At 40.0% G+C, this 24138-nt stretch overlaps 2 protein-coding genes across 5 annotated transcripts in view; both read right to left on the bottom strand.

The window, feature by feature from the left end:
- Positions 1-5488, bottom strand: part of GCC2 (GRIP and coiled-coil domain containing 2) — a 32508-nt gene extending 27020 nt beyond the window's left edge. Inside the window, exons 1-4 of one of the 2 annotated variants that reach the window (XM_026096932.2) lie at positions 5354-5488; positions 2593-2655; positions 1821-1905; positions 476-543 (exon numbers count right to left, since the gene is read on the bottom strand). In XM_026096932.2, coding sequence (XP_025952717.2) covers positions 476-543; positions 1821-1905; positions 2593-2655; positions 5354-5359 — 222 coding nt within the window. In that variant the 5' untranslated portion in view covers positions 5360-5488. Of the gene's footprint in view, positions 1-475; positions 544-1820; positions 1906-2023; positions 2095-2592; positions 2656-5353 lie in introns of those variants that run through there. The other variant, XM_064503312.1, reaches the window with a different exon arrangement.
- A 7559-nt stretch (positions 5489-13047) lies between these two features.
- Positions 13048-20390, bottom strand: SULT1C4 (sulfotransferase family 1C member 4). Of its 3 annotated transcripts, none has more exons than XM_026096924.2 (9): positions 20253-20390; positions 19844-19938; positions 19100-19280; positions 17280-17417; positions 15896-15993; positions 15437-15563; positions 14210-14304; positions 13816-13996; positions 13048-13654 (listed from the first exon to the last, which is right to left on the bottom strand). In XM_026096924.2, exons 3-9 carry the CDS (start codon positions 19269-19271, stop codon positions 13542-13544), a joined length of 924 nt encoding a protein of 307 aa, XP_025952709.2. In that variant the 5' UTR covers positions 19272-19280; positions 19844-19938; positions 20253-20390; the 3' UTR covers positions 13048-13541. The 3 variants fall into 3 exon arrangements, with proteins under 3 accessions (XP_025952709.2, XP_025952708.2, XP_064359359.1); XM_026096923.2 differs by having other exon boundaries at positions 19100-19277; positions 20253-20389; XM_064503289.1 differs by lacking the exon at positions 20253-20390 and having other exon boundaries at positions 19100-19277; positions 19844-20202.
- Between the last annotated feature and the right edge of the window lie 3748 nt (positions 20391-24138).

Below are 24138 nucleotides of genomic sequence, written 5' to 3'. Positions count from 1 at the left end.
AAGCCAGATGTTTTTCCCACTAAATAAAAAAAATCCGATTACATTCCAAAATGTATTTCTTATGACAAGTACTTTAATTCTGTGAGTTCCTGAACTTGTCAAATTACCGTCTCAGAAGCCTCCTCAATGGCTGAAGTCTTTCCTCACCACAGTGGTCATTCTGAGATCAACAAAAGCTTCCCTAAGGGACAAACTCTTGCCAAAGAGACTGTACTATTCTATACAGTTATTTTCCCTCAGAAAACAGTGTTAGTTCTGTGAAGTAAAGCAGGAAGATGGGGGGATTAAGGGAGGAAGGGAAGAAGAGGTTTTGGAAAGTATCTTGAATTTCTGAAACTGATCACAGTCAATTTGAATAACAGCTTTACAGCTATTTGCTATATATATATTTGCTATATATATATTAGAAATTATTTCTGTAAACCTATTTCAGTAACAATATATAATGTATCAGAAACACGTTACATACTCCTACCTGAATAATATCATCAGCTCCTCCAGTAGCTGCTTTTGATCTGAGTTCTTCAATTTCTTTCTCTAGTTCTTAAAAAGAAGTTGTATAGACATTTCACAGCAAACATTAATTGATGCTCTAGAACAGTATCAAATTATTAATAAATCCAAAACTCCTGTCCAAACCTCAGATGTCTTTTATGTTACCAATTTTCATTTGCTACTAAGTAATACTACAAACAGCTGAGGGAGAGGGAGAGGGAGAGGGAGAGGGAGAGGGAGAGGGAGAGGGAGAGGGAGAGGGAGAGGGAGAGGGAGAGGGAGAGGGAGAGGGAGAGGGAGAGGGAGAGGGAGAGGGAGAGGGAGAGGGAGAGGGAGAGGGAGAGGGAGAGGGAGAGGGAGAGGGAGAGGGAGAGGGAGAGGGAGAGGGAGAGGGAGAGGGAGAGAAAACACAAACACTCCGTACTCCTTCCCTGGCCCTGACATCATCAATTTAAGCCAGAGGAGAGATACCGAGTTCCTACAGGTACTCTAAAGATAGGCAGCATGCAGAAGAGCAAGATCTTATGAATGATCCCACTGAAAGAGAGCCTAGTATAGCCCACTCTTATCCTTATTTTTTGGCTGGGCAGTTATCGCCAGTCAGCATAACTGTAACTCTAAACAAACGGAACTGGCAAAAGTGTGGGTAGGGGGACACTAGAGGAAGAGGGGCAACAGAGAGGAGGGGAACAGAGCATGGGAGCACAGATGTACAGTGGATGCTGAATATAAAACCTTAAGAAACAACATTTTGTTAGTTCTGCTGGTCACAGAATACATTGCTTCAACTAAGTAGTCTTGTAGGTGGTTAACACATAATTCCATTTGGCATATTTTACAATTTCTCATTAAAGAAGTAAATCAATCAAATATAAAGCAGCTAGCCATTTTAAAGATGCTATTATGCTCTACAACAGGATGAATTATGCACAATCAGTTACACAAAATGTATTAGAGATTTTGCCCCTCCTATCTGCTTCCTGAAAAGCTTATCACTACAGCAGGTAAGTGGAACAGATAATGACAGGTCCCACTTTAACTTGCATAGCCTATACTGTCTCATCACACCACACTGCCTGATAAGTCAAAGTTAATTTAATACTTGACAAAAGCAATGTTTCATTTTTCTTTTTTTGCCTTCCCTCCCTTTACTGAAGAACTTCAGTCTATATCCTCCCACAAAAATAGTGAAATCTCAGGTAAAAAAGAAAAGTCTGGAGTATCTGCCTAGAAAGTAAGTCTACCTAGCAAGGGTGTGCTGTGATATTAAAGAAGGTCAAGCAGTACCAAGCATTAAAGTATAAATTATTCTTGCAGTAAGGTACCTGTACACCTTGACTTCACTTTCTGTATAAGCATCATTTGCTTTTTTGCAAACTTGATGAGATCTTCTTTGGGCAATGTGTCCAGCTGTAAGAAAGTACATATTACAAAACCTAGCTTCCTCTAATCCAGAGGTAAAGAGCAAACAGGCATTTTAGCATCTGATTTCCAAGATGCTAAAATTTAGGGCAAGAAACTGTCTTACCATGTATCTGCAAGGATGTAACAGTGAAGTAACAGAAACTACTGTTAATTCAGTGCTTTTCCAAAATTATTCTGGAATATTTAACAGGGTAGCATCAGTTAGAAATGAAAACTTAATTGGGCAGGACTCCAGTACAATAGATAGACTGAGAGATACCAGAAAACATATGAAGCCTGTAAGTCAAAAATAAATAAATAAAGCAACAGGGTCTTTGCAGTAATATAATTCGCACAATGTTTTGAATATAACATGCTGACCTAACATTACTGTTTTTTAATTTACTGCCAATATAAACAAGGAAGTGTCGGTACATAAGGAAGCAGACTATTTCCAGAACTAGATGCTATAAATATCTCATCGAATATTACCACAGGAAGTGAATGCACTAAAATGAAATTTTGTTCCACGATTTCCAAAATAGGCTTTCCTGAGCCTAGCATTTGTAAATCAAATTTTCAAGAAGTATAGAAGACACAGAAGAGTATAAAAATATCTTTATATCTTCCTACTATGAAGCTGTTGTTCTCAAAACCACTGTTATCCAAGTTATATTTGTGAAGTCAGATTACCTTTGATTTGCCTGTTCCTGGTGTGACAGGAGAAGCCACCATCTCTTGCACAGCATCTTGTACCTACAATAAAATAAGGTATGCAAGAAATGAACATTTTTATGCAGACTACCGAAAGAAGTAACTGAAAGTCTGCACACGCTGGAAAAAAGCAAATGTAGCAGGAAATCAAGAAAGCTAAACCACTTGCAGGACTAGTCAGAAGGATAACGGAGGAATTTTCCTTAGAGATCTATTACAATTAGTTCCAATACAACAGCAGAATAGAAAACTTTTAATGTCTAAATCAGTATAATCCTACAACTTCACTATTTAATTTCCATTCAGAGTTAATATACTAAGAAAAATCATTTGATTTACAACCAGTTATGAAAGTATGACTCAGTATCTTGTTATTAAAATACTTGTTGAAGAAAAGGCAGGAGTAACAGTGCTTGTAGAGGAAGGGCAGTTTAATCAGACTTAGGGAATTTTTGAAGAAAATATAACACAGAACCACTTTTTTTTTTAAAAAAAAACACATTAGTTAGCACTAAAAGCATATGGTAGTGGTAGCCTGACAAATGCATTTGAAAAGGCTCTGCAAAGCCTGGCCTCTCCACTCCCAACATCAGTGTATAACACTTTTTACCGTAAGCTCCCTCAGATGTAATCTGTGAGACTCTACATTATTTCAGGGTGGGTTTATACAAGATATGCTTACATATACTTGGGAACATAAAGAAATAAACATAACTAAGATGCAGTAAAGAAAAATGGGACAGACACTTCCAATATATTACGGATAGCATTTCCAAGCTTTGAGCTTCAGTTTGCTTTTTCTTTCATACTATCAGACTAGATATTATACCTTCAGTTTCATTTTGCTACTCTCTTTATTCAGAAAAATAAAACCTTGTAATAAAAACCCTGGAAAAAACAAACTGGATCTAAATATTATTGGTAGGGATACTCACTGATTAATAATTTAGAGAGAACAGCTGATAGAGATATCAAGAAAGGCCATAATTAGAAATATGAGTTCAAGTACAGACCAAGGACAAAGGCAGCTACAATATCTCTCTGTATCACATGGGCTAGAATTTTTGAGAAGGCATAGGCAAATTTATGAAAGACAGTATGCCTGTTAAAGAAATACAGAACTTAAGAAATAACACTATAAAGAAGCTTACAATTCAGATTTTTGGGGAACATGCAACTTTTTCAATATTCAAATTCTTAATATTTGAGCATCGTTGCTAGTAAAACACTGCCACTACAAACAATATGCTTACATAGAACACTTAGGTACAAGAAATTGTCTGTACCATTTAAAAATAATGATAGCACACATCTCTTGATGTTAGAATAAAGCCAGATAGATCTACATGTTGCTTTTATTGTTCTTTACACTGACGTGCACAAAGGCAGAACTTTGTATCATGCAAGGAGGTGCATCCAGTTTTGATGTTCTGGTAAAAGATATCACAAGCAGCTCATGTAGAGGGCTTTATGTGTTTTAATTAAAAGAATGCTGAGAAAGATGCTAATTAAAAAACCTTAAACTTGATGGATTACGTGCATCGGAGTTGTGAGCCAACAGAGGTAACACTCTTAAGCGCAATGCCAAAGATAATCCTGTAAGGATTCCCAAGTTTCTACTCTATCACTCTGAGAACAGCATATGCCTCCATGCTTTACTGATAAAGCTGAGGTTTTTTGCTTTTTTTTTTTTTTTTTTTTAATTTAAGGCCTACCTCATTTACGCTAAGGTGTTCCCAAGCCACAGCATGCCACGTTTTGTATTTTTTTAAGTGCTCTCTACTCCTTACAAGGACTAAACATACTTTTGTAAAGACCAACCAATGTAGGAATACTATATATTAAACTTCACATAACATCTGAAAGCAATGACCATCCTGAATAGTGATTTTCTGAGCAATGTGAGAGTTTTAGATGTCACCAAATCTAAACACATTGAATCACATTAAAACATTTTGAATTCTGATTACTTTAGGAAACAGGGGCATAATTAGAGAGTGCCCAGCTCTGCCACTAATGGGAGTTAATTCCATATATGAAATTAAAATTCTTCAAGATTGCCTTTGGATTCATCTTGGTAGTTATGAAAGATACACTAGACACATGTACTTCAGTGATCTGCCTATGTCGGCAGGCGTTTCATAGTTAATGCACGGTTAAAGTACTAGGTCATCTTCATAAAAAAAAGGAATGCCTGTCCATTCATGCTATTTTTAAAAAAGAGAGGTGCAACCAAGTACGATGTGCACCGCATCGCCTCTGAATGTTTTTTTTCCCACCCCTTGAATCAATACCGGCCGCTCTCCACCAGTCTGTGCAACCGGGGTAACATCTCCGCCTCCCAGCAGGAAGCCCTAAGCAGCTGTGGCAGCCCACACTGCGGCTCACAAGCCCCCCTGCTGCGGGAGCCCCCCACCCCGCGCGGCGCGACCCGCGAAGGAGCAAGGCCCGCTGCCTACCGCTCCCCCGGGGCCACTAAACCCCAGCGCCCGCGGGGAGGGCGGGGAAGGCCCCGGGAGAGCGCCGGGCGGCCCCGAGGCGAGCGGCGCAGCCGATCCCCCCGGCACTGGGGGGGGGGGTGGGGAGGGGCCGCGCACCAACGGCCGCCGGAGGGGCTGCGCCGCGGGGCGGGGCGCGCGCGGGGGGTCCCAAGGTCACGCGACCCCCCCCAACGGTTCCTCCCAACGGCTCTCCCCTCCCCCCCAGCCACGCCGCCTCCGCGAGGCGCCCGCCCCGTTACCTCCATGGCGGAGCCGGCTCGCCGCAGGGGCGGGCAGATAGCAGCGCCGCAGCCGCTGTCAGCGCCGGTATACCCTCCTCACACCCCGTCTCCGCTTCCGCCTTCGTCACCGCGCCACGCCTCCGACGTAGCGCTCCCTACACCCGCCCGTATGATAATGAGGGAATGTCCGTTCGGGGCTCGGCGTGTGCCTCCCGCGGTGCCGCGCGGCGGGGGCGACCTCAGAGGGGATGGCCAGTAACGGTCCGCCGCCGGCGGGGGGAGGGGGAGCGGAGCCGGGCCCCGCGCCTCGGCCTGTGGCACCGGCCGCAGCCGCATGTCCCCGCGCAGGTGCGGCGGGTGCCGCTGAGCCCCGGCCGCGGGGGCGATGCCCAGTCTCCCGCAGGGGCGGCTGCAGGTGGGAGCGTGAGGTGGGAGCTCCCGCGTTTTCCGCTGCTGTCGCGTAACTTGGAGACCTGAGAAGCAGCCGGTGTAGGAAGGCGTGTGTGCGCAGAGTTTTGCCTTTCCTGCAGAGTCGGTGGAAGGAAACTGGAGTGACCAAAAAAAAAAAAATTAAAATCACTAAATAGTCTGTTCATATGAAATAACCCACTAACCTTCAAATAGTGCCTAGAGTATTCTTTCCCTGTTTTCCCCCCGCCCTCTTGCAGTCGTATTTTTGTGATGGAAAAGCTCGATACTATCATTAAAAACGGATTTGCAAGACCAGGCCTAGCTGTGGAGCTCCTGCTGCGCAGTAGCATACACCTCCGAGCTTACAGCTCCTAATTTCTTCCAAGGGAGGCATAGACACAGGCTTTAGGTATAATATAGCCCTCTAAAGCAAGCATTTTATGACAGATATAATACCATAAGGCTGTTAACTGCTTCAGCAGCAAAAGCAACCTGAAAGATAGCTTAAGCCATCTGGTGGTAATTCCCCTGTTAGAGGAAAACCTTCAGGATGTGCGTGTTGCACTGCCGCGGCCTCTGTGTCAGAAAAATGGCACAAGGAAAGGGGTACAGCTGCAGCGCTATTACGCTTCGCCTGTCTGAGCACAAGGAGAAGGGGGTTAGCAGTGATGTGCTCAGACAGGACTTACGGATTTAAGATACTGTTTTTTAACATCCTGATGGAAGCATGGAGAGATTACGTGATTTATCAAGAGTCGTATATGAAAGACTCGTTAGCAGAGTGAGTAGTAGAAGCCAGGTATTACGGCTCACAATTCTGTTTTCTCATTAGGCTTGTTTTTTTATCCATGGCATATCCGGGTAGGTGAATGAGCAGAGTGGTACCTACTAATATCTTTAAAGTACAGATACTTTTTATTTTGCTTTTTATTTTAATCATGCACACACTTTGATAGTGCTTGAAGGATTTCTGACTTTTCATGGTAACTAATTGATTCTTAATGAGAAGTTGCTTGGGAGAAACAATTTAGGCATATTACTCTGTTTACAATTCACCTGATAAATATTGAATATCACTGAATTAATTATAGTGTCATGAGAGATTATCTATTATTTTAATGAAAAAAAAGTTATGTTAGTGAAAATGCTGCTCTAATAAGGGAGGAATAATTTGCATTTTTTCCAAGTCTCCTTATTGTCATTTTAAAATTCAAATGACAAATAGTGACAAAAGGCAGAAAGGTTGTTCACGTATACCTCAGAAATTGATTTCCTTATCTGTTTTCCCTGACACATTCACTATATATTGTATATATTTGTTGTTATAATGTATGCATGTAAACAATTGCAGCAGCAGTGTATGGTCCCATGTCCTCACAGAGATTGTTGACAAGAGATAGGTCTCGATAACCAAAGCCCAAGAAGCTGCATTTTCTTGATTTCTATTCTTATATTCTAAAGCACTAGGTAGACTAGAAACTTTCTTTCCCCATCCACTTTGGGACACACTGAACTGGGCACCTAGGACAGTGCTGCAGTCTAACATGGGCATTTCAGATGGGTTCAGGAAGAAAATTTCTGCCTAAGAGTCCTTCCAAAACCCTCTTGTGGCAATAGCTTTTGGCCCTAAACTAGGCCATACTGCACTGCTTTGTCTTTCCAGCTCAGTCTCTGATTGAAGCTGCAGGTCTGGAGAGATAGGATAGCTTACCTTCTTTTTGGAAAAACTCAGAGAAAATAATGTTTCCTGTAAAGTTGTTCCTACCTTGTATACTCAAAAAATATTTATTACAATCCAATCATCACATGATTTAGCCTATGAAGAAACCGATTTTGGAGATGCCCCAAGGCAGGTACCCGAAGGTTTTTCAGATGACAAGAGCAACCAGCTCACTCATCGCAGGCTTTCTGAAACTAACTCGTTCTAGCTAGAAGGCACTCAGCCCCCAGTATAGCTCCCTACTCCTGGGAGACATGTGTTTGACAGAGACAGGCCAATCTCCTCCCCCCCCCCCCCCCCCTCCATTTTATGCAAGAAGGATTTGGTTACATTTTACAGATGAAATACTTCTGACAGTCATTCATTTTGTTCTTAAATTGCAACAGCAATTGCAAAGCATCCTGACTAGGAGACAGTAGAGAATAAAAAAAAAGGTTGTTTCTAAAATAGCTAGGAAAAAAAAGATTGAGGATTTTGGCTATTGTTTGGTTCAATTTATTACAATAAAGTACAAGTTGATCCACATTTCATGGCAAAAAAATGTTGATTCATACTTGCAATTGTTTTACATAATTTTCATAAGCAAATTATGAATTGTATATCTTATCCATCCAGAAGGAGCTAGGAAGATGATACATATTGCACGCAGCTAATTTTGGACAAGATAATTGAGAAAAAGAAGGATAAATCATATGTTCCATATATTCTATAATTTTATTATCTTTGTAAAAGGTAATTAGTCATCTTTTTAAATAGTTTTTTTTTATGTAAAACAAGATTGCCAAGACATTCATGAGACGCATTGGGGCACAGCATAGCAAATTTTAAATTCTGCTTTCATTGAAAGGCCAAGATCCACAGGACTGGGATTAGTCATTCCACTGAGGTGGTGTACAAATGGTTGTTCACCACCATTGCAATTAGTAGACCTGCAGGAATTTTGTGAACTGTATAGAATGAGAAAATTGCTATAATTTTGCAACCAGTGAATGTGTTTTCAGTTTACAGAGCTCATACTTTAAACAATTGCAACTGTAGAATCTGACTTTCTGACAGCTTCAGAGGATAACACACTCTTTGGTCTGTATCTTTGTTTTGAGCAGCTTTTATGGCTTTTCTATATGCAAAAGTAGTGTAAAGTAAGGCAAAGTATGAATTTACATCATTTTAACTGTTCTTACTGACTCCTTATTTGGAAACTTAAAATATTCTCTCTTCCCCATGCAGATGAACCTTAAATTCTTTGGCTGACTATAGCCGTGTTGTTGACTTGGGTTCAGTAGGGTGTTTCCTGTAGTGGAACTGAGCAGACTGTAGGTATAGTGAAAAATTTTAGGGGTGCAAAAGGGAGCAGAGGATGCTAATGAATGTTTGTATGAGTAAGTAAAATGCAGGGGTAGTACTGCCCACTCTATCTCTATACTGCTTTGTTTGTGAAGGATTGGTTATATATTAAAGAAGAAATTGTTTGTACAGTCTTTGGTTCTGGTCTTAAATTGCAACAGGACACTGGGGGTTAAGAAGTTCACTCTTCTACTACTAATCTGCAGAGCCCACCAAATGTGTTCAAAGATTAACTTTAAACCGAGACAGGGAAACTAACATTTTGTTTGAGCACTTAGGGTTGGGTCTGCCTGTTAAAGACTGTTCCATTGTTGGCTGAACACAAAAATACTTTTAAATCTGATATGCAGAAACGGTAGCAAATACAGACCAGTGTGGTTTATCACTACAACAAACAGGTTACTATGAATGAAGAAGCTCAATTTTAATAAGTTTTCTAAATTCCATTACCTTCATTTTTAAGGGTCTAACCTGAGACTCTGCCTGTATCTATACTGCCCCTACCAGTGCAGGAGCCAGAGTCACTTGACTTTGACATAAGCTCTCTGTCTCCATGACCATATGGTAGATGCCCATGATTCAGCTGTGAACCTTCACCCTTCACCTAAAGCCAGGTTGAGCTTACACTGCTTATAAATACCAACTGCCTTTGCAGCAGGGGATGCTGAAGCCCTTCCAGAAAATGAACCATGAGTAATTTGCCTCTTCAACATTAACCATGGGGCACTGCCACATGACAACATTCCTGGTCCACCCACACAGTGCCTAAGCCTGTGCTTGGTTTGGAGGGCAGGCAGAGCTTGAACAGGTCACCTTGTTATGCAGCCAAAGCCCACGGATTTAGGTCTGGTAACACAGTTTGGTTGCATCCTATGAGTATGAAGTGCTTATACTTTCTTTCTTGTTGTGCCTCCAGCCTCACCTACAGCCCACATTGGAGCTGGGCTTGCGTCACTCAACAAGGTCACAAGGGAAATGGAAGCTTTAAGTCCAGGCTTAAAATGTAGTATTAATACACCTCTAGAATATTCCCAAATTAATAATTAACCTTGTTGTAAAGATAAGGTTCTTCTGAACATGTTGACATAAGTCAAATCATTATAAAAATCATGTGTTTTGTATATCATATACATGTACAGGATGAGTGGAAAAAAACCCTATTTTCTGTCTGTGGTCTATTTTCTGACCGGGTAAATAATAACTTTCAATCCAAGCGTGAAGCAGATCATCTCAGGTAAAATCAGTGGAATGTAAACCAGTGTTTCTTCTATCTCGGAATACTAGGTAAGAAGACAGAATAGCCCCCTTCTCTGCCACTTTCTTTAGTTTTTTTAAAGCTTGATGTTTCTTCCAGTCAGCTTCATAAAAGGTTGCACTCCATGTGGTAGTAAAAAGGCTTTCCTAGTTCCTAGAGGCAGTAAAGCTAAAGGGAGATTAGATTTAAGTCTTACTTATCAGCAGTTCTGTTAAAAAGCCTGTATCAAAGCAAGAATCTTCCTCCACTCCACTGAGAGGATTTGTTTTGGTAATTGTTATTGCACAGCTGTAAAACAGGCACATGTGAATAGTTAATATGTACTAATCAACACTGATTCTCAAACATTTGCTGGAGATGAATAAAAAGGATTCTGAGCTATCGAAACTCTACAGGCATACTTTCTTATAAAGGAAGAGAGAGAGGTAAGCAGCATTAAAGAAGCTGCTGGGGGATTATATCAGCTAAAATGATACAAGGCCATTTTAAACTGATGTAAAAGAAGCTGCACATGTGTAAGCGAATTAGTAAAATCATGCCTCTAGCTAAGTGGATGAAAATAATGCATCAGAGTATATTCAGTGCATATCTCTAACTAGAGCTCTGTACATCATAGTAAACACAAAGCTTTTTGTTTGCACAAATGATGATAGTTTAAATTGACTAAAAATAATGTAGTTAAACAAGTACAATCTTCTTCTGCAGATGCTCATTGATTTAAAGTATCTTATGTCAAAATAAATTATGCCTCTCAACAATTTATGTTGGTATTAGTAAATGATCTCTGTATCACACATCATTTTAAGCTCCTCTGTACATAACAACTGACAGACATAAAGATATGTAAGTTGAAAGTGCTCTAGATGCTGGCACCCTCTAGTCATCCTCCCAGAAACATACACGCATGTCTGTTTATTGGCACACTGTCATACCTAGGCACCAAAGCATACTAGTTTCCAGGCCCCTCTGGGGGATGCATAATGCATCTTTTTCTCAAACTTCCCAGTAGCTCCAGATCCAGTCATTCTCACTGATAACAAATGGATCTCTCGAAGCACTGGCACACTTAATTGTTCCCTGAATGTTTACACTGGTGCAATTAATATCATATTACAAATTATGACTGAATCCACAGCTTGATCTCTCTTAGTTCTGCTGGCTCCAGAAGGCATAAAAACAGAAACACCCTCCTTTTCTATCCCCTCCCAGGTGTGTTTTGTCATAAAGGTTAACATTTCTGTGTTTGAATATGTATAAGGATAAGATCACTAAGATAAGGAAATCCTGTTTTTATATAACCACACATCTAGTGGTTTTTCACCTCCTTTTTGTGCAGACCTCACTACCTGACCCATGTTACTCTTTATCGGTTGTTCAGAGCTGCTGAATTCCAGGTGGGTAAAGGCAAAGATTTGCCTAAGGAGGGGAGAGCAAAGATGGCTTAGCCAATGTGACGTGAGCCCCTTATTATATGGTGCCTCTATGCTTGGTGTGGCTGTGCGTGGTGCGTGGTGTGACTCCTGCTCAGATGGGGCTCTAGCCACCCGCAGCACTTTCGGCACTTTTGACAGATTCAGAGGTTTCTAAGGTGGAACAAACAGGTCATCTTTGTGACCTTTGGTACAGCACAGCTCATAAAACGTCACCTAGCTACTGAGTTAAGCATGTTTTCCGTGTTCTGCTGGGTCTCATGACACTGCAGGGTTAGACTGACAAACTGAGCTGACTCCTGTGGGTCTGTGGAGTGACCCAGGAGAACGGAGATAGGCCAGAGAGCAGACAACGCCTTTTCCTCCTACTGCTGATAGTAAAATAACAAGATAAGTCAATCATAAGCAAAAACAGAGACATGAGAGAGCTCCCCAGGCTGATGTTTAGCCTTGCTGTGTGGAACGGCAGCACATCTGCCAGAATCCATTTTCTCAGGTACTCAGTTTACTGAGACATTATATATGGGCAAGAACCCCTACTGACCCAAAGCCATTCAAATGCTCGTGTTTACACCAGTGTGGTGAATGACTGGTTCCAGTTCCAGTGTTTCCTGGGCTTTTGGGGAACACTTAAGGTGCCAGGATCTGACACCATACCTTTTAACAGCAAGCCTTCCCTTCTGATTGTTTCCAAACTTGATGCAAGATATTGGTGCCCTTTAGAAAAATGCATTCAATTTAGATGTTTGAATTAAATCTGTAGCCGGAAATGGACTGTGCATGTCAGCAGTGGCTGCTATTACCAGATCCCTGAAACCCTCTACTGGCCAAAGAAAAAACACCTCCAGCAAATATTTTTTGTGTTAAGCTGACTATCAAGACTAAAATAGCATTTTCCTGCAGATGCTGCAGTCTCTGTTATTTTCCCTGTGACATTCAGCAAGTAAACTCAGTGAGACAGAAGCTCTTTGGGGGCTTTTTGTGTGACGAGTTCAATGGCAACACTTCAAAAACAAAATTTGTGAACAGTTGTCTATAATTAAATGGGCTGTAAATTGTTTTAATTCATTTCCTACAGCTCGAAGAATGGCCATAGCACTGCTGCTAATGCTAAAGCAGACCTGGCCAGGCTCTATTACAACTGAGTCTTCACTGGGAGCTTTGTATATTCGGTCAACAGCGGAAGAGTGAAGAAAAGAAGGAGGTAATAGCATGATGCATCTGAAGAACACTTGTAAAAAGGTGAAGAAGAGGGAGCGAGAATAGGCAGCACTGACCCTTGTCCTCCTTCACACCAACCTTCAGAATTTTCCAGACTTTAGCAGAATATTACACTATGCATTTCAAAGGGCAACAGTGAAGAAAGCTTCTTGTCTTACTGCAGTAGGAACTACGACCTCCACATCTAGACTGTAGCTAAATGCCTGTAGGTAGCCCTTTTTGTAATGCTTTATCAATGAACATAATGGGTATTTGGTATTTTTGGAAATGCTGCTTTCATCTCAATGGCATTTATGATGTCCAGTTAAAACAAGAAAAAAAAAGAAAATGATTCTATTTTGTGCACTTTTGTTGCTTTATTTATACTTTACCATCTTTAAAATTTGTTTAGTGGTATTTATTGATTAATGTTTGTACAGCATGAGAATAACATAAAATGTTGAGAGCATTTTTTTTCACTCCTTTAACACCTTTTTTTCCTATTGATCTTTAATTTCTGTTAGAGGTTGATTTGAAAATGCCAACAATACAAACTGCAGTTTTACAATGACGAAAACTCAAGGCATTTCTGAAATATTTTTGTTCATTTTGAAAGTTACCATAGGAGAGATGACTGAGAAGTATCTAAAGAGGGGATTATTTTCTTCAGGGAGACCAGCCTAAACCTCCACATAATTTGGGCAATCGTATGATAATGAAAAATCAGTGGCATGTGAAAGAAAGCTATCGGAATCTTGGGAACACAGATATTTTGTGAAGGAAAAACAGAATGTATAAAAAGGAAAAGGTTGATAGATCACAAAGAATAATTCCCATTGCTAGTGCTCAGGGTTCCATGCGAAAAACAAGAGAGGTATCAGCCATTTTCTTCTTATAATCTTCATCAAATTTCTCATTCTGTGCCACAGTGAAATAATTCTTCCAGTCTCCAATGACCCCTACAGAACAGCATAGCAAAGCAAAAAGATTAATTTGCCAGTATTTCTTGAAGCCGATTAACCATAACTCACTAGATACTTGTATTTCAAATGAAGGATTATTTCAAAACAAATTAACAACCAAGAAGACAGAGTTGATGCCAAATAATAAACCTCAGCACCTTTTCTCATGAATGGGGAAACGGAGTGATCCATTATTCCCTCAAAATCTTTAGTATAGTTTGCCATGGGATTTTCCTTCATTATCTCAAATGTGGTGTGATGGAGTATCTGGCTTAGAACCTCCTTTTCCACATCCTTCTCCAGAAACCTCAGAATCTTTTGAATTTCACGCTTTGGATTCTGTGCAGACAAAGAAGTGGGAGAAGATACGGAGCCAGGAAAAGCAAAGAAATCAAACAAAATGTTCAAGTTATAATTGTTGCCAGGATGAAAACATCAGATTGTTTGAAGACTTGCTGATACAGCAGGCATATAATAGGCTGGGTGTATGTAATAGCTACTGGCTTTCCAGATTTCAAACAGAGCTCTATAAAGATACGTTCAGCCTTTTACCTCCTTCATATCTTCATAGAAGAGGTAAAGAATACGATGCTTATCTTTTGCCTTCCACCATCCTTTTACATGGTCATACCAGGACCCCCAGAGCACTGAAAAAGAAAGAATGTCAGCAATTGTAAATGCTCAGTTTGTCTTAGAGATCCCTGGAAATTATGTTTCCCCCATCACCAGGGTCTGAGCACTTCCCAGCTGGTTTTGAATCACTGTGGCCGTGACTACTGTGCTCTGTGCTGTACATAGCATTCACGTTAATTATCCCTCAGGTGTATGGATGTTCAGAGCAGGATTCATGTCTGACTTTAGATGGCAACAAATGCAGATACATCGAATGAAACATCTAGGCTGCATTTACAGTCAATGGAGAGAAACAGACATTTCTGGAGTGTGATTTATCTGTTCAGCTGGACAAGACCACTCTTAGTCGGCCCTGCTTTGGGTGAGAGCTGGACCAGAAAACCAGCAACGTTCCCATCCAGCTTGCATTATTCTATGATTCTACCCAGTTTAAATATTTAGTATGCAATCAGAAGTGCCTGTTTCTTTCCAAGAAGTATCCCAATCCTACCTGGTAAAACACAAGACCCAAAGTCTCCCTTAGACATGAGACTGTTACGCTGGTCAAGATAGTGGTGTCTCTAGGCCGCCGTGGTGGCAAAACATTAAGCATCTACAGAAGCTTTACTGACAAAAATTGCAGACTCTCATCCATGTGTGTAGGTTTTTCTTTCTTGAATATGGGCATTCTTTTAGGAAAGGAAGAATCAGCTTCTGGCAGTGCCTTTCTCTAGCTAGATAACTGGCTTTGTCTCAATGTCTGATAGGTAAAAAGACTCAACTCAAATTCACACTTCACAGAATTAAATCTTGGTTTCTCCTGTATCAGGCCAGAATACAGCCATCAAACCACTGTTTCTTCCCTGCTGGCTTCCAAGCAGGTTTCTTTTATCCTCAAAGAAAGAAGAGATGAAACCTGAAAATTGGTTGTGATGATAGAATAAAGAGTAGCACATTTTTCATAATGGGGCTGTAAAGATAGCATCCATCTTTTAGGTACTAATAAAACACCCCAAATGAAGATAAATTACTCCTGAAACACTTTCAGTAGATATCCTTCCATCACTCTGTCAGCACTGGATTTCAAACCATAGCTGAAATAAATAGATCAAAGTTAGGCATTTTTAAAATAAACAAAATCTCATACAAATTATTGCAGTTCATCACCTTTTCCGGCCATGAATTTCTCCACAAACTCCTCCCAGGTTCCTGGATCAGGCATTATTTTATTCATTCTGTGGAAATGGTAGTATGACACCAGGTTGTCTTTGGCATTTCTTGCCATGTAGATTACCTTTATTGCATGTAGAAACAAGAGAAATATGAAATGTGAGACACATGAAATTCCACATATCTGTATAGATGTTAAGCGTCTCCTGGAGTTTTCTCTCGGGGCCTGAGTGACAAAGGCTTAAGAGATTTTGCTTAGAAACTGCCATTTTCTGAAATCCAGCTAAGGTAACTTAGTCATGACTTCTTTAGTTTCACACACACATTGTACATTAAAGGAAATATTGCTGGGGAGAACTCTAGGTTTCACAAGGATTCTGGAAAACATCTTCAGTCCTGTTTTAGCTCATGTTTTTTCCATCTAAAGTAGAATTGAGTCCTACCTCTCAACCTTACCTTACAGTTTTGTTCCCAGAAGGAGGGGGGTACCAGCTGCACAGGGAGATGAGTTTTTAGTGTTCGTGGAGAAGGCATAACTTCAGCTAATTCCAGGCCTGTGGAATGTTTAATTGTAATGAATGACCTGTTATCTAAACTCCACTAGTACTTTTTTGCTATTCTCATATGTGGTTTTTTGACTGTGACTTTTTAGCAGTTCACCTTGCAATTCACCTACTATAAATTATATGGCAGTGTAACACATATACAACATTGCATAAAAACCCAGAAGCAACTGCAGTGCTTCTGGTGGAATTTTTACCTATATTTTCAAGGAGGAACGGGGGAACACTGATTTGACACTCTGGACCTATGTCTAGCCCCTGTATCTGCATCCCAAGGGATAATTATAAATACCAAATTATATATAACTGATCAATCTTTTTCCTTCACAACATTTGATGATCTCCGTTTTCTCTGCAGGTAAGAGACTGTGGTTTCTTTCTAGGATGCAAAAAGAATATGCTGGTTGACCAGACTTTCTGGATGGCATATGAAGGAAGACAGACCAGGAGAGGAATGGGTGAAGTTCAAAATCTTCGTACAGTGGATTTTGAATAGTTTTGGATATAGACAAATACATGAGAATACGTGGGGATATGTAGATTTATATTATTTCTTTATTTTCCCATCCTTCTTTTTGTTGCCTCTATCAACATTGTTTTGTCTCTGTATATGTCAAGACAGTCTGGCTTAGAAGAGAAAAATTAACACTCCTACTGCAGAGTCAGAGAAACTGTTTAGCTTCAAATGTGAAGAGAGTGTGGCTTAAAGATCAGTGTGCAATGGGAGTCTTTGCTGGAGGGAAGGGTCTTGTAGGAGGCTCTCTTTGCAGAACAGTCAGGTTTGCTGGGTGCCTGAATGCCTGATATCATGTTGAGATGACTAGACTCTAGAATTTAACTGAAGTTACTAAAAATAGTAGTAAAACCACTGAAAACAGCATCCACATTCTGGGAATACATCCAAGATAGGCTTCTGTTCCATATAATGTGTAATCTCAGAGTGAGATTCAGTTGCTCACATGTTGCTATTTTATACATATCTGCTGCTGTGTTAGGTACCGTGGAGTATCACACATGGCTTTCAGATGCCACCCCAGAATAACATGGTCTCCAGTAGGGTCTGTGTCATATCTGCCAGCCTTGCCTAGGCTTGGATAGCGCTAGGTATTTATGTTGAGGCAACCAAACAGGGCCCTAATGCCTGACAGTGCACCGTACAGTGACAAAGCAAATCAGACCTCTCCTAGGAAACCTGTGTTTTGAGCAGTGGATGCTGTCTGGGTGGATAGTGCTGTTTCATTTTGTCTAAAACACAAACCTATCTGTATGATATTTACCTGAGTAACTCTGAATTGAAGACTTTGGGAGAGACCACTCAAGGAAAGGATGCCGTTTGTAAGTACTGGCACGTCTGCACTTCTGAATATCTCCATTATGTTGAATCATATCCACTATCTCCTGTGTCCATGTGGTACCTGAAAATGTCAGTGTTTATATTTTTCCCTCAGGAAGAGCTGAGAGTCACTTCTGTCAGAGAACTGGAAGCTGAAAAGATGGACTCCATATTAAAGGAAGAAGGGACAGCACAGAAGATGATGGACAGAGTGGAAAGAGATGATAGTGGGGGAAAAATGCTTTACTAGAAATAGAGAGGTAATTTCCAAAGCAAAGTTTCAGGGATTCTGGTTTGGGACAGTTTTCTTTATGCTGATAGAAATACCCTCATGCCCACCACAGTGTTGAAAAAAGCTCTGGGATAAACTCACTGTTATTTGGAGGTTATATTATTTGCAAGAAAGAGTGAAATTCCCTCCTCCTTATTCTCATACCTCACAAAAATTCAGCTATTTCAATGTTTGGTTTTATCCTGAATTTGAATGAAAAATTGAAATATCTGAACTTTGAGTGAATTAGAAGTTTCAAACAGTTTGGAATTACAAAAAGATTGCAGCATTTCCAATATTCTCATCTGAAATGCCTTAATGAAGGTCATTATAACATTAAACTTCATCTGCCTGAGCTATTGCAGCATCTTGTAGGAGGTACAGAATCGTGTCTCTCATGGACCTCTTTTCCCTTATGGCCATGATCACGGGCTTAACCACACCTGCCCTGAGGTACTGTGGCAGGTCAGCTACAGGACAGGCTAGGGGATAAGGTGGGAAACAATGTGGGCATGAAACTGTGCCCTTAACAAGATGCTTGAACTATGCAGTTTTGGCAGAGGCAACGTAATGCCAAATTGACTCCTAGCTGTTTATTTCTTTTCAGTCCAATGGCTGAGGGATTTTAATCCAGGCTGATCAAAATAATATCTTTTGCTTTCAGCATACCTGAAATAAATTAAAAACTTTCAGCAAAATGTACTTTTCCTATGAAAATAATCAATTTGTGTAACAATCATTTTTCTGCTGGAAAAAAATTAAAAAATTCTTATTAACTCCAGTCATTAATTTCTTGTGATCATCAAATGTTCCTGAATTTGTTCCTGAATCCCTAAATTGTACATGCTTTTGTTCATCCAGAATTAATATTGAGTGCTTGTTATTCATTGTTTTTCTTTGTAATAAGTATAACGGGGCTGGTCAAGAGGAGAAATGGTAATAAACGAGTTAAGTGGCCAATTTCCAATTAAATACAAATATTAGTTAGCTAGATTGATGGTGGGTAGTTTATTGCCTGTCATTATTAAGTGAGCTAATTTGGTGATTTCTTATTTATAAGTAAGGCATTTCCAGAATCAGTACTTGTTTATACCAAGTCATTAACCAAATCATAGTAAAATTAATAGTTCAGCTAGTTTCTGTTATTACTTAGTAAACAATGATTTTAACTAGGTGGTATTAAATCATTACTTATCGATTGAAAAGTTCTAGTGTTGTCATTAATATGTCTGTATATAATCTAAAACAAAGAACAGCAAGTATATGTAATCAGACTTCAACCATTTGAACTTTGACAGTAACAGATTATTATTATTTCATTTCCATTAAAGCAATCAGAAGTTACAGCCACAGCTCTCAGAGCTTCACCTCTTTAAAATGTAAGTCTGCTTTGGGATTGAACAAATCTCAGTCACAATGGAAAACCTTAATTTTCAATTCCAGCAGTAAGTAATATCCCAAACATTTCTCTTCCGTCTCCTATGCACACAAACCTGCTTTTGCATAGGTTGCAATGAGCAGATCATCAGGTCTGGCTCTGAAGTTCCAAACCTGATCCCATATGCTGTATGTTATTTTTGTAACGGTAACACCTTCCACTTCATCTGTCTCAGCTCTGGTCAGTGTCTCTTGCAGACTCAAATCTTCGATTTTATCCAAGGCCATTGCGTACTGCTTGAAGAAGGAAAGGGTTGAAAATGAATATGTTCATTCTGAAAAGAAATCCAAATTTACTCTTCTATTCTCAGGGTCTCTTTTACTGACTGAAGTCCATATCTTCTGATTTATTTGCCTATGATTAGACTGACCTATCTATCTATCTATCTATCTATCTCTTTCTATGCATAGACTCCTTACAGTGCGGTCTGATTTTCAGAAATGCTTGGCATATTTTTGCTGTTGGTTCTCAGCAGCTCTAAAAATCACTCCATTTTCTCAGATTTCAAAAGAGAAAAAATACCTTATTTCCATGTTTGAACATTTCAGCAAACATATTTATGTAAAATATGAGTGGAAGTTGGTTGCCTTTGAAAGGCAAGAAAAAATAGTTTGGAGTGTGATTCAAAAGAGGAAAGAGAATGACAGTTCCTGCTGAAGTCAGCATAAAGGACCCAACTCTTCTTTCTTAGAGAAAATAAACAGAAAGTCTTGCTGACACCCCTTGGGCTTACCTATTTTAACCATCAGTAACAACAGAATAATTAGAAATCACATGTCTGCTACAAACTGATACTCACAAAAATATTTGCAGAGCTCTTCTGTATTTCGTTCCTGGAATTTTTTACTTTCCGAGTTCTTTGCTGTACATTGAAGTTTGATGCTGATAAATAACCTGAACCAGATAGATCATTAAACAAAGGTTGTTAGACTTCAATAATTTAAACTGATCCAGTGAAGTCTACTACCTATCATATAGTCTTACGATAACCAGTTATTCATTTCTGGGCTTCTCCCAGAGAAGTCAGAATTTGCTAGCCATAACATTCAGAGCCCCAGAATCTGATCAGAGGAAAGTTCTGCTTAAGGGCAGGAGGGTACAAAAATCATCTCAATTGTAAATATCAGTCAGAAAAGAAAAAAGAAACACTTCAATCTCAACAACAAGCATTGCCACAAATATTTCCTTTCATTTCCTTGTCTACTCACACTTGCTTTTAAATAGATTCTGTTGAACAGATCAAGAAGTCAGGTTGGTGTCTGGGCACTGACCCATGAAATTAAAAAAAAAAGGAAAAAGAAACTAGCCAGAGAATTTTTCATGCTTGAATGTCTTCAGTCCTTGGATGTGTTGATAATTGTGCACTGACTTTGATCTTCAGGCAGAAGTAGGATGGGTGGAGTTTCTATTCCTCCTATGAATGTGAGGAGAGCAAAGGAGGAGATACAGCAGCAGCCAATGGCTGAACAAATTTTCTGCCTTGGTTTATGAACTCCTTTTTAATCTTGTGAATGAAAACTACTTAGAATTCTCATTTAAACTATGATTCCTTACCTGTGACAACATTAAACATCTGCCAGTAGCTCCAGCAACATTATTTTAAACTTGTCTGTATCATTGTCAATAGTTTTAAAATAATTGATTTTCTTCCCAATATTTAATCTGAATTGCTAGAATAGTTTATCGTTTGTTAGCACCGAAGATCAGTGGGACTGCCTGAATTAAAATAAATCTGATTCCATTTTCACCATGTACTGCACACAGCTTATTTCATAGATGTCTACAGGTCTGTTTCATTGTTGGGGTCAGCAACTTTGGTCTTATAGCACTATCTAGGCAGGTTCACTTCTTAACTAACACAGCATTATGGGGTTTAGGTTCACTGTTGAAGCAGTGTTTCACCATAAAGTTTAAGTCCCTGCCTATCTTTGAATCTACATAAGATACTGGGAGAGATACCGACTAGCTGCAAACAGCATACTAATGTTGGTGACCAGCAGTATACCAGTGATGCTTTAGCATCTAGTTCCCAGGCCCTGCAGTCATCTGAAATGTTTGTATGCATTGGAAATGTTCTTCCTGGGCAAAAAGTAGCTCACTCCAGCTAAACTCAAGCAATCTTGAACTGACTGTATTCATAAAGGAAAATTATTTTGAAAAACTAGCTAACAGGCATTGCTTCTGTCTTCCATTGAAGGCATGCAAGTGCTGTGAGTCCTCAAGGTCCTGTTTGGTCATCCTTTGGATGGCCTGGCAGCATTTGTATCTAAAATGGCTTTTTGTCCTCTCCATTTTTTAAAGACATTTCATACATCATAACCAAATGAGGATGCGGCCATCCTTGCACTAATCCTACCCTAGTATGGAGGGCTAGTCAGCACGGCCAGTGGGATCCGAAGAGCAATTCAGCTGCCCAAATGTGAGCTGACTTGTTCTGAAGAGTTCATTAGCTCTATGGCTTAGCTCTCCACTGACTGCAGTAGGAGCTTAGGTATATATATTGCTTACGTAGCAAAGTACTGTATTTGTCTCTATAAATGAATCATACTCTATACACAGAAAACAGGACAAGCAGGAAAAATGTGGAACTGTGAGAGAGAAGGGAAGAGAGAGGTAGAGTGACAATTTTTCTCATGCAATTAATAGCATAGAGTTAGGAGGTCCCCTTTGAAGAGCTGTGGGAGGCAGTGAATTGGTAGCATTCACTGTACAATTTCAAGAAAAGTTACCAAAAAATCAAGAAACAAAGAAACTGAAGTGACCACTTGGTTGACTTTAAGGCTACCACTTGATCTTTTTCTGGCTTTGAGACAAGATTTTTAATCTAAAGGTTCACAATACCAGAACTAACAAGGAACACAGAACAAGCAGAGAATATAAGGTTAAGGTGTCACATTTCTCTTTCTGTTTTCCGTGACACTGAATCATTTCCATGGTTCAGTGAAATGTGACTATTATTCTCAGGTTCTGTAATCAGGGGATCTGTCATTTTCCCTACTGTGGAAGCCCGTGCTGATTTCCTTTGTCCTTCTCACACCTGCACCTGGAAGTTCACTGTCTACTTTGAAAGGGTATTCATGCCCCTTCTGATTACACAACCATCTTGATAATGCAGTAATCCCCCAAGTAAACCAGTCAGCCTGCTTGAATAAAGGAAAACTGAAGAGCTGCCTATCATGCGGTTCTCCCCTATTGCAGCTGCGAATCTGAGTAGCCTGTGAACGGAGTGCTGTGCCAGATATCCTGGAGCAAGGTCAGAAAACTCCACCTGCAGCTTTAAAACTGCTTCCAAAGCAGGCAATGGGTGATGGATTTCTCCTGTTGTGAAACCGGGATGTGGGAGGTGAACTGGTTGGCCCATGATCTGGGTTTCTGGGTCAGGACTCTGGGTTACTGGGCAACTCTGAAAAGATACCAGGCATTGCCTGCAAAGAGCTTCCTCGTGCTTCCCCATGTAAAATGCACTAGTTTTATTTTATTTTATTTTAGCCTGAGTGAGCCTACTTAGATCTTTACCTGGGTGTGGAAAGCTACAGGCCATTCAATGGAAACGGTCATGGGAAGAGACTGTTGGGTGACTCACAGCATGGAGACAAGTGACCGTGAATCAGGAACAGGGCTTACTTGCCCTTGCAAGCATGCTTACTGTATAGCACTGCGGGTGAAGTTGGGGTGGTTAGCATTAGGTTTGGTAGTCCTTGGGCTTCATGAAATCTGTATCTAATCAGCAAAGGAAGGACAAAGGAAGAATAGTGATGTGTTTATCTTACATTTGTCCTCATCTCCATTCCTTAAATCTGCACGTGGTAAGCCAGCAAGTTCTCATTTATCTCTTGGTGACAATTGTCTGTGAGTCTCTCATCTAGTTCCACGTAAAATTGCCTTTCCAGTTTTTAACAGCCACAGAGAGCTTCAGGAATACTACCTTACAAGATAACCAGATTTGTCTTGTGGCGCCTCAGAGTGCTTAGTGCTTGGCTGAACTGCCTCCCCCTCTGCTCACTCTGACGGTTCAGCCTCCCTTTGGCACAGTGTCACCAGAGCTGCTTCAGGGATAATGACATGTTTGCACTATACTTTCATGCTTTCATACAGTGGCATAGATTTATTACTGTTTCTTCTAGCTTTGCCTTGATGTGTACTGGAAAACAGAAGTGTACAGCCTGGGGGCCCTTAAGTAGTTGTTTGACTCAGGACCCCATTAATACACGCTGCGGCTATGCTTCATTACTTTCCATGCCCACACCATGCTGTTCTTGACATTAATATGACTACTAATATGAGCAGAGACGTTCGACTGTTACAGACTGGAACATCTGAGGGCAGTTAAGCAAAGATGAACACCACCACAGTGGAGCCAAAACTAGAAGAAAGCAGATGAGTAAAGACAGTTTTATTTTGCTAACCCTCAAGGCTGAGGAACCAGGTCTATGTTATGTTTCGCTGTTCTTCAGGGCGAGATCTTTGGAATCTCTGCTTTTACTCCTGCTAAATATGCCAGTTTTCAGGCTTTTTTAGCTCAAAAAAACTGAAAAAGAGATTATCTAAGAAATAAATTATGCTTCCAATTACTATCTGAAGCTTTTATTTCTTTAAAATCATTAATAGAACATTTTTACTGTGGAGAACTGTTTTAATTTTTATGTTGGATTTAAGTCTTTTGGCATTTTAGGTTTAATCAAGAATCACAGTAGGACTTTCAAAATGTGTTAGAAAAAGAGTGTTTTCTGTTGTTATTCACACCAAACACACTTGTAGTGAGATGAAGGCTGTGAATCTTGCAACAATAGCCAGCACTACAAATATGGTTTTAAGTCTGATTTTCTTCAGATTTGGTCTATATTTAGCTGTCTATATGCTCTGGGGAACTATGCATTAAAAATAAAAATCTATATTAAAATCTACAGCAGATATATTTCAGCTTTTAAAAATATTTTTTCCTTATTATGCTTAGTGTTTATATTACATTTATCTAAAACTCTCATCTCCCTCTACTGGACAAAAGATGTTAACAAAATCATGTTAACATTGTATTTGAAAGATCTTGAAATCCTTACCTACTTACCTGTATTTGCCATCCAGAATTATGCACAC

Source organism: Dromaius novaehollandiae, chromosome 1 (genome assembly GCF_036370855.1).
Source record: "Dromaius novaehollandiae isolate bDroNov1 chromosome 1, bDroNov1.hap1, whole genome shotgun sequence".
NCBI lineage: Eukaryota > Metazoa > Chordata > Aves > Casuariiformes > Dromaiidae > Dromaius > Dromaius novaehollandiae.
This window is presented reverse-complemented; position numbering and strand designations above follow the sequence as displayed.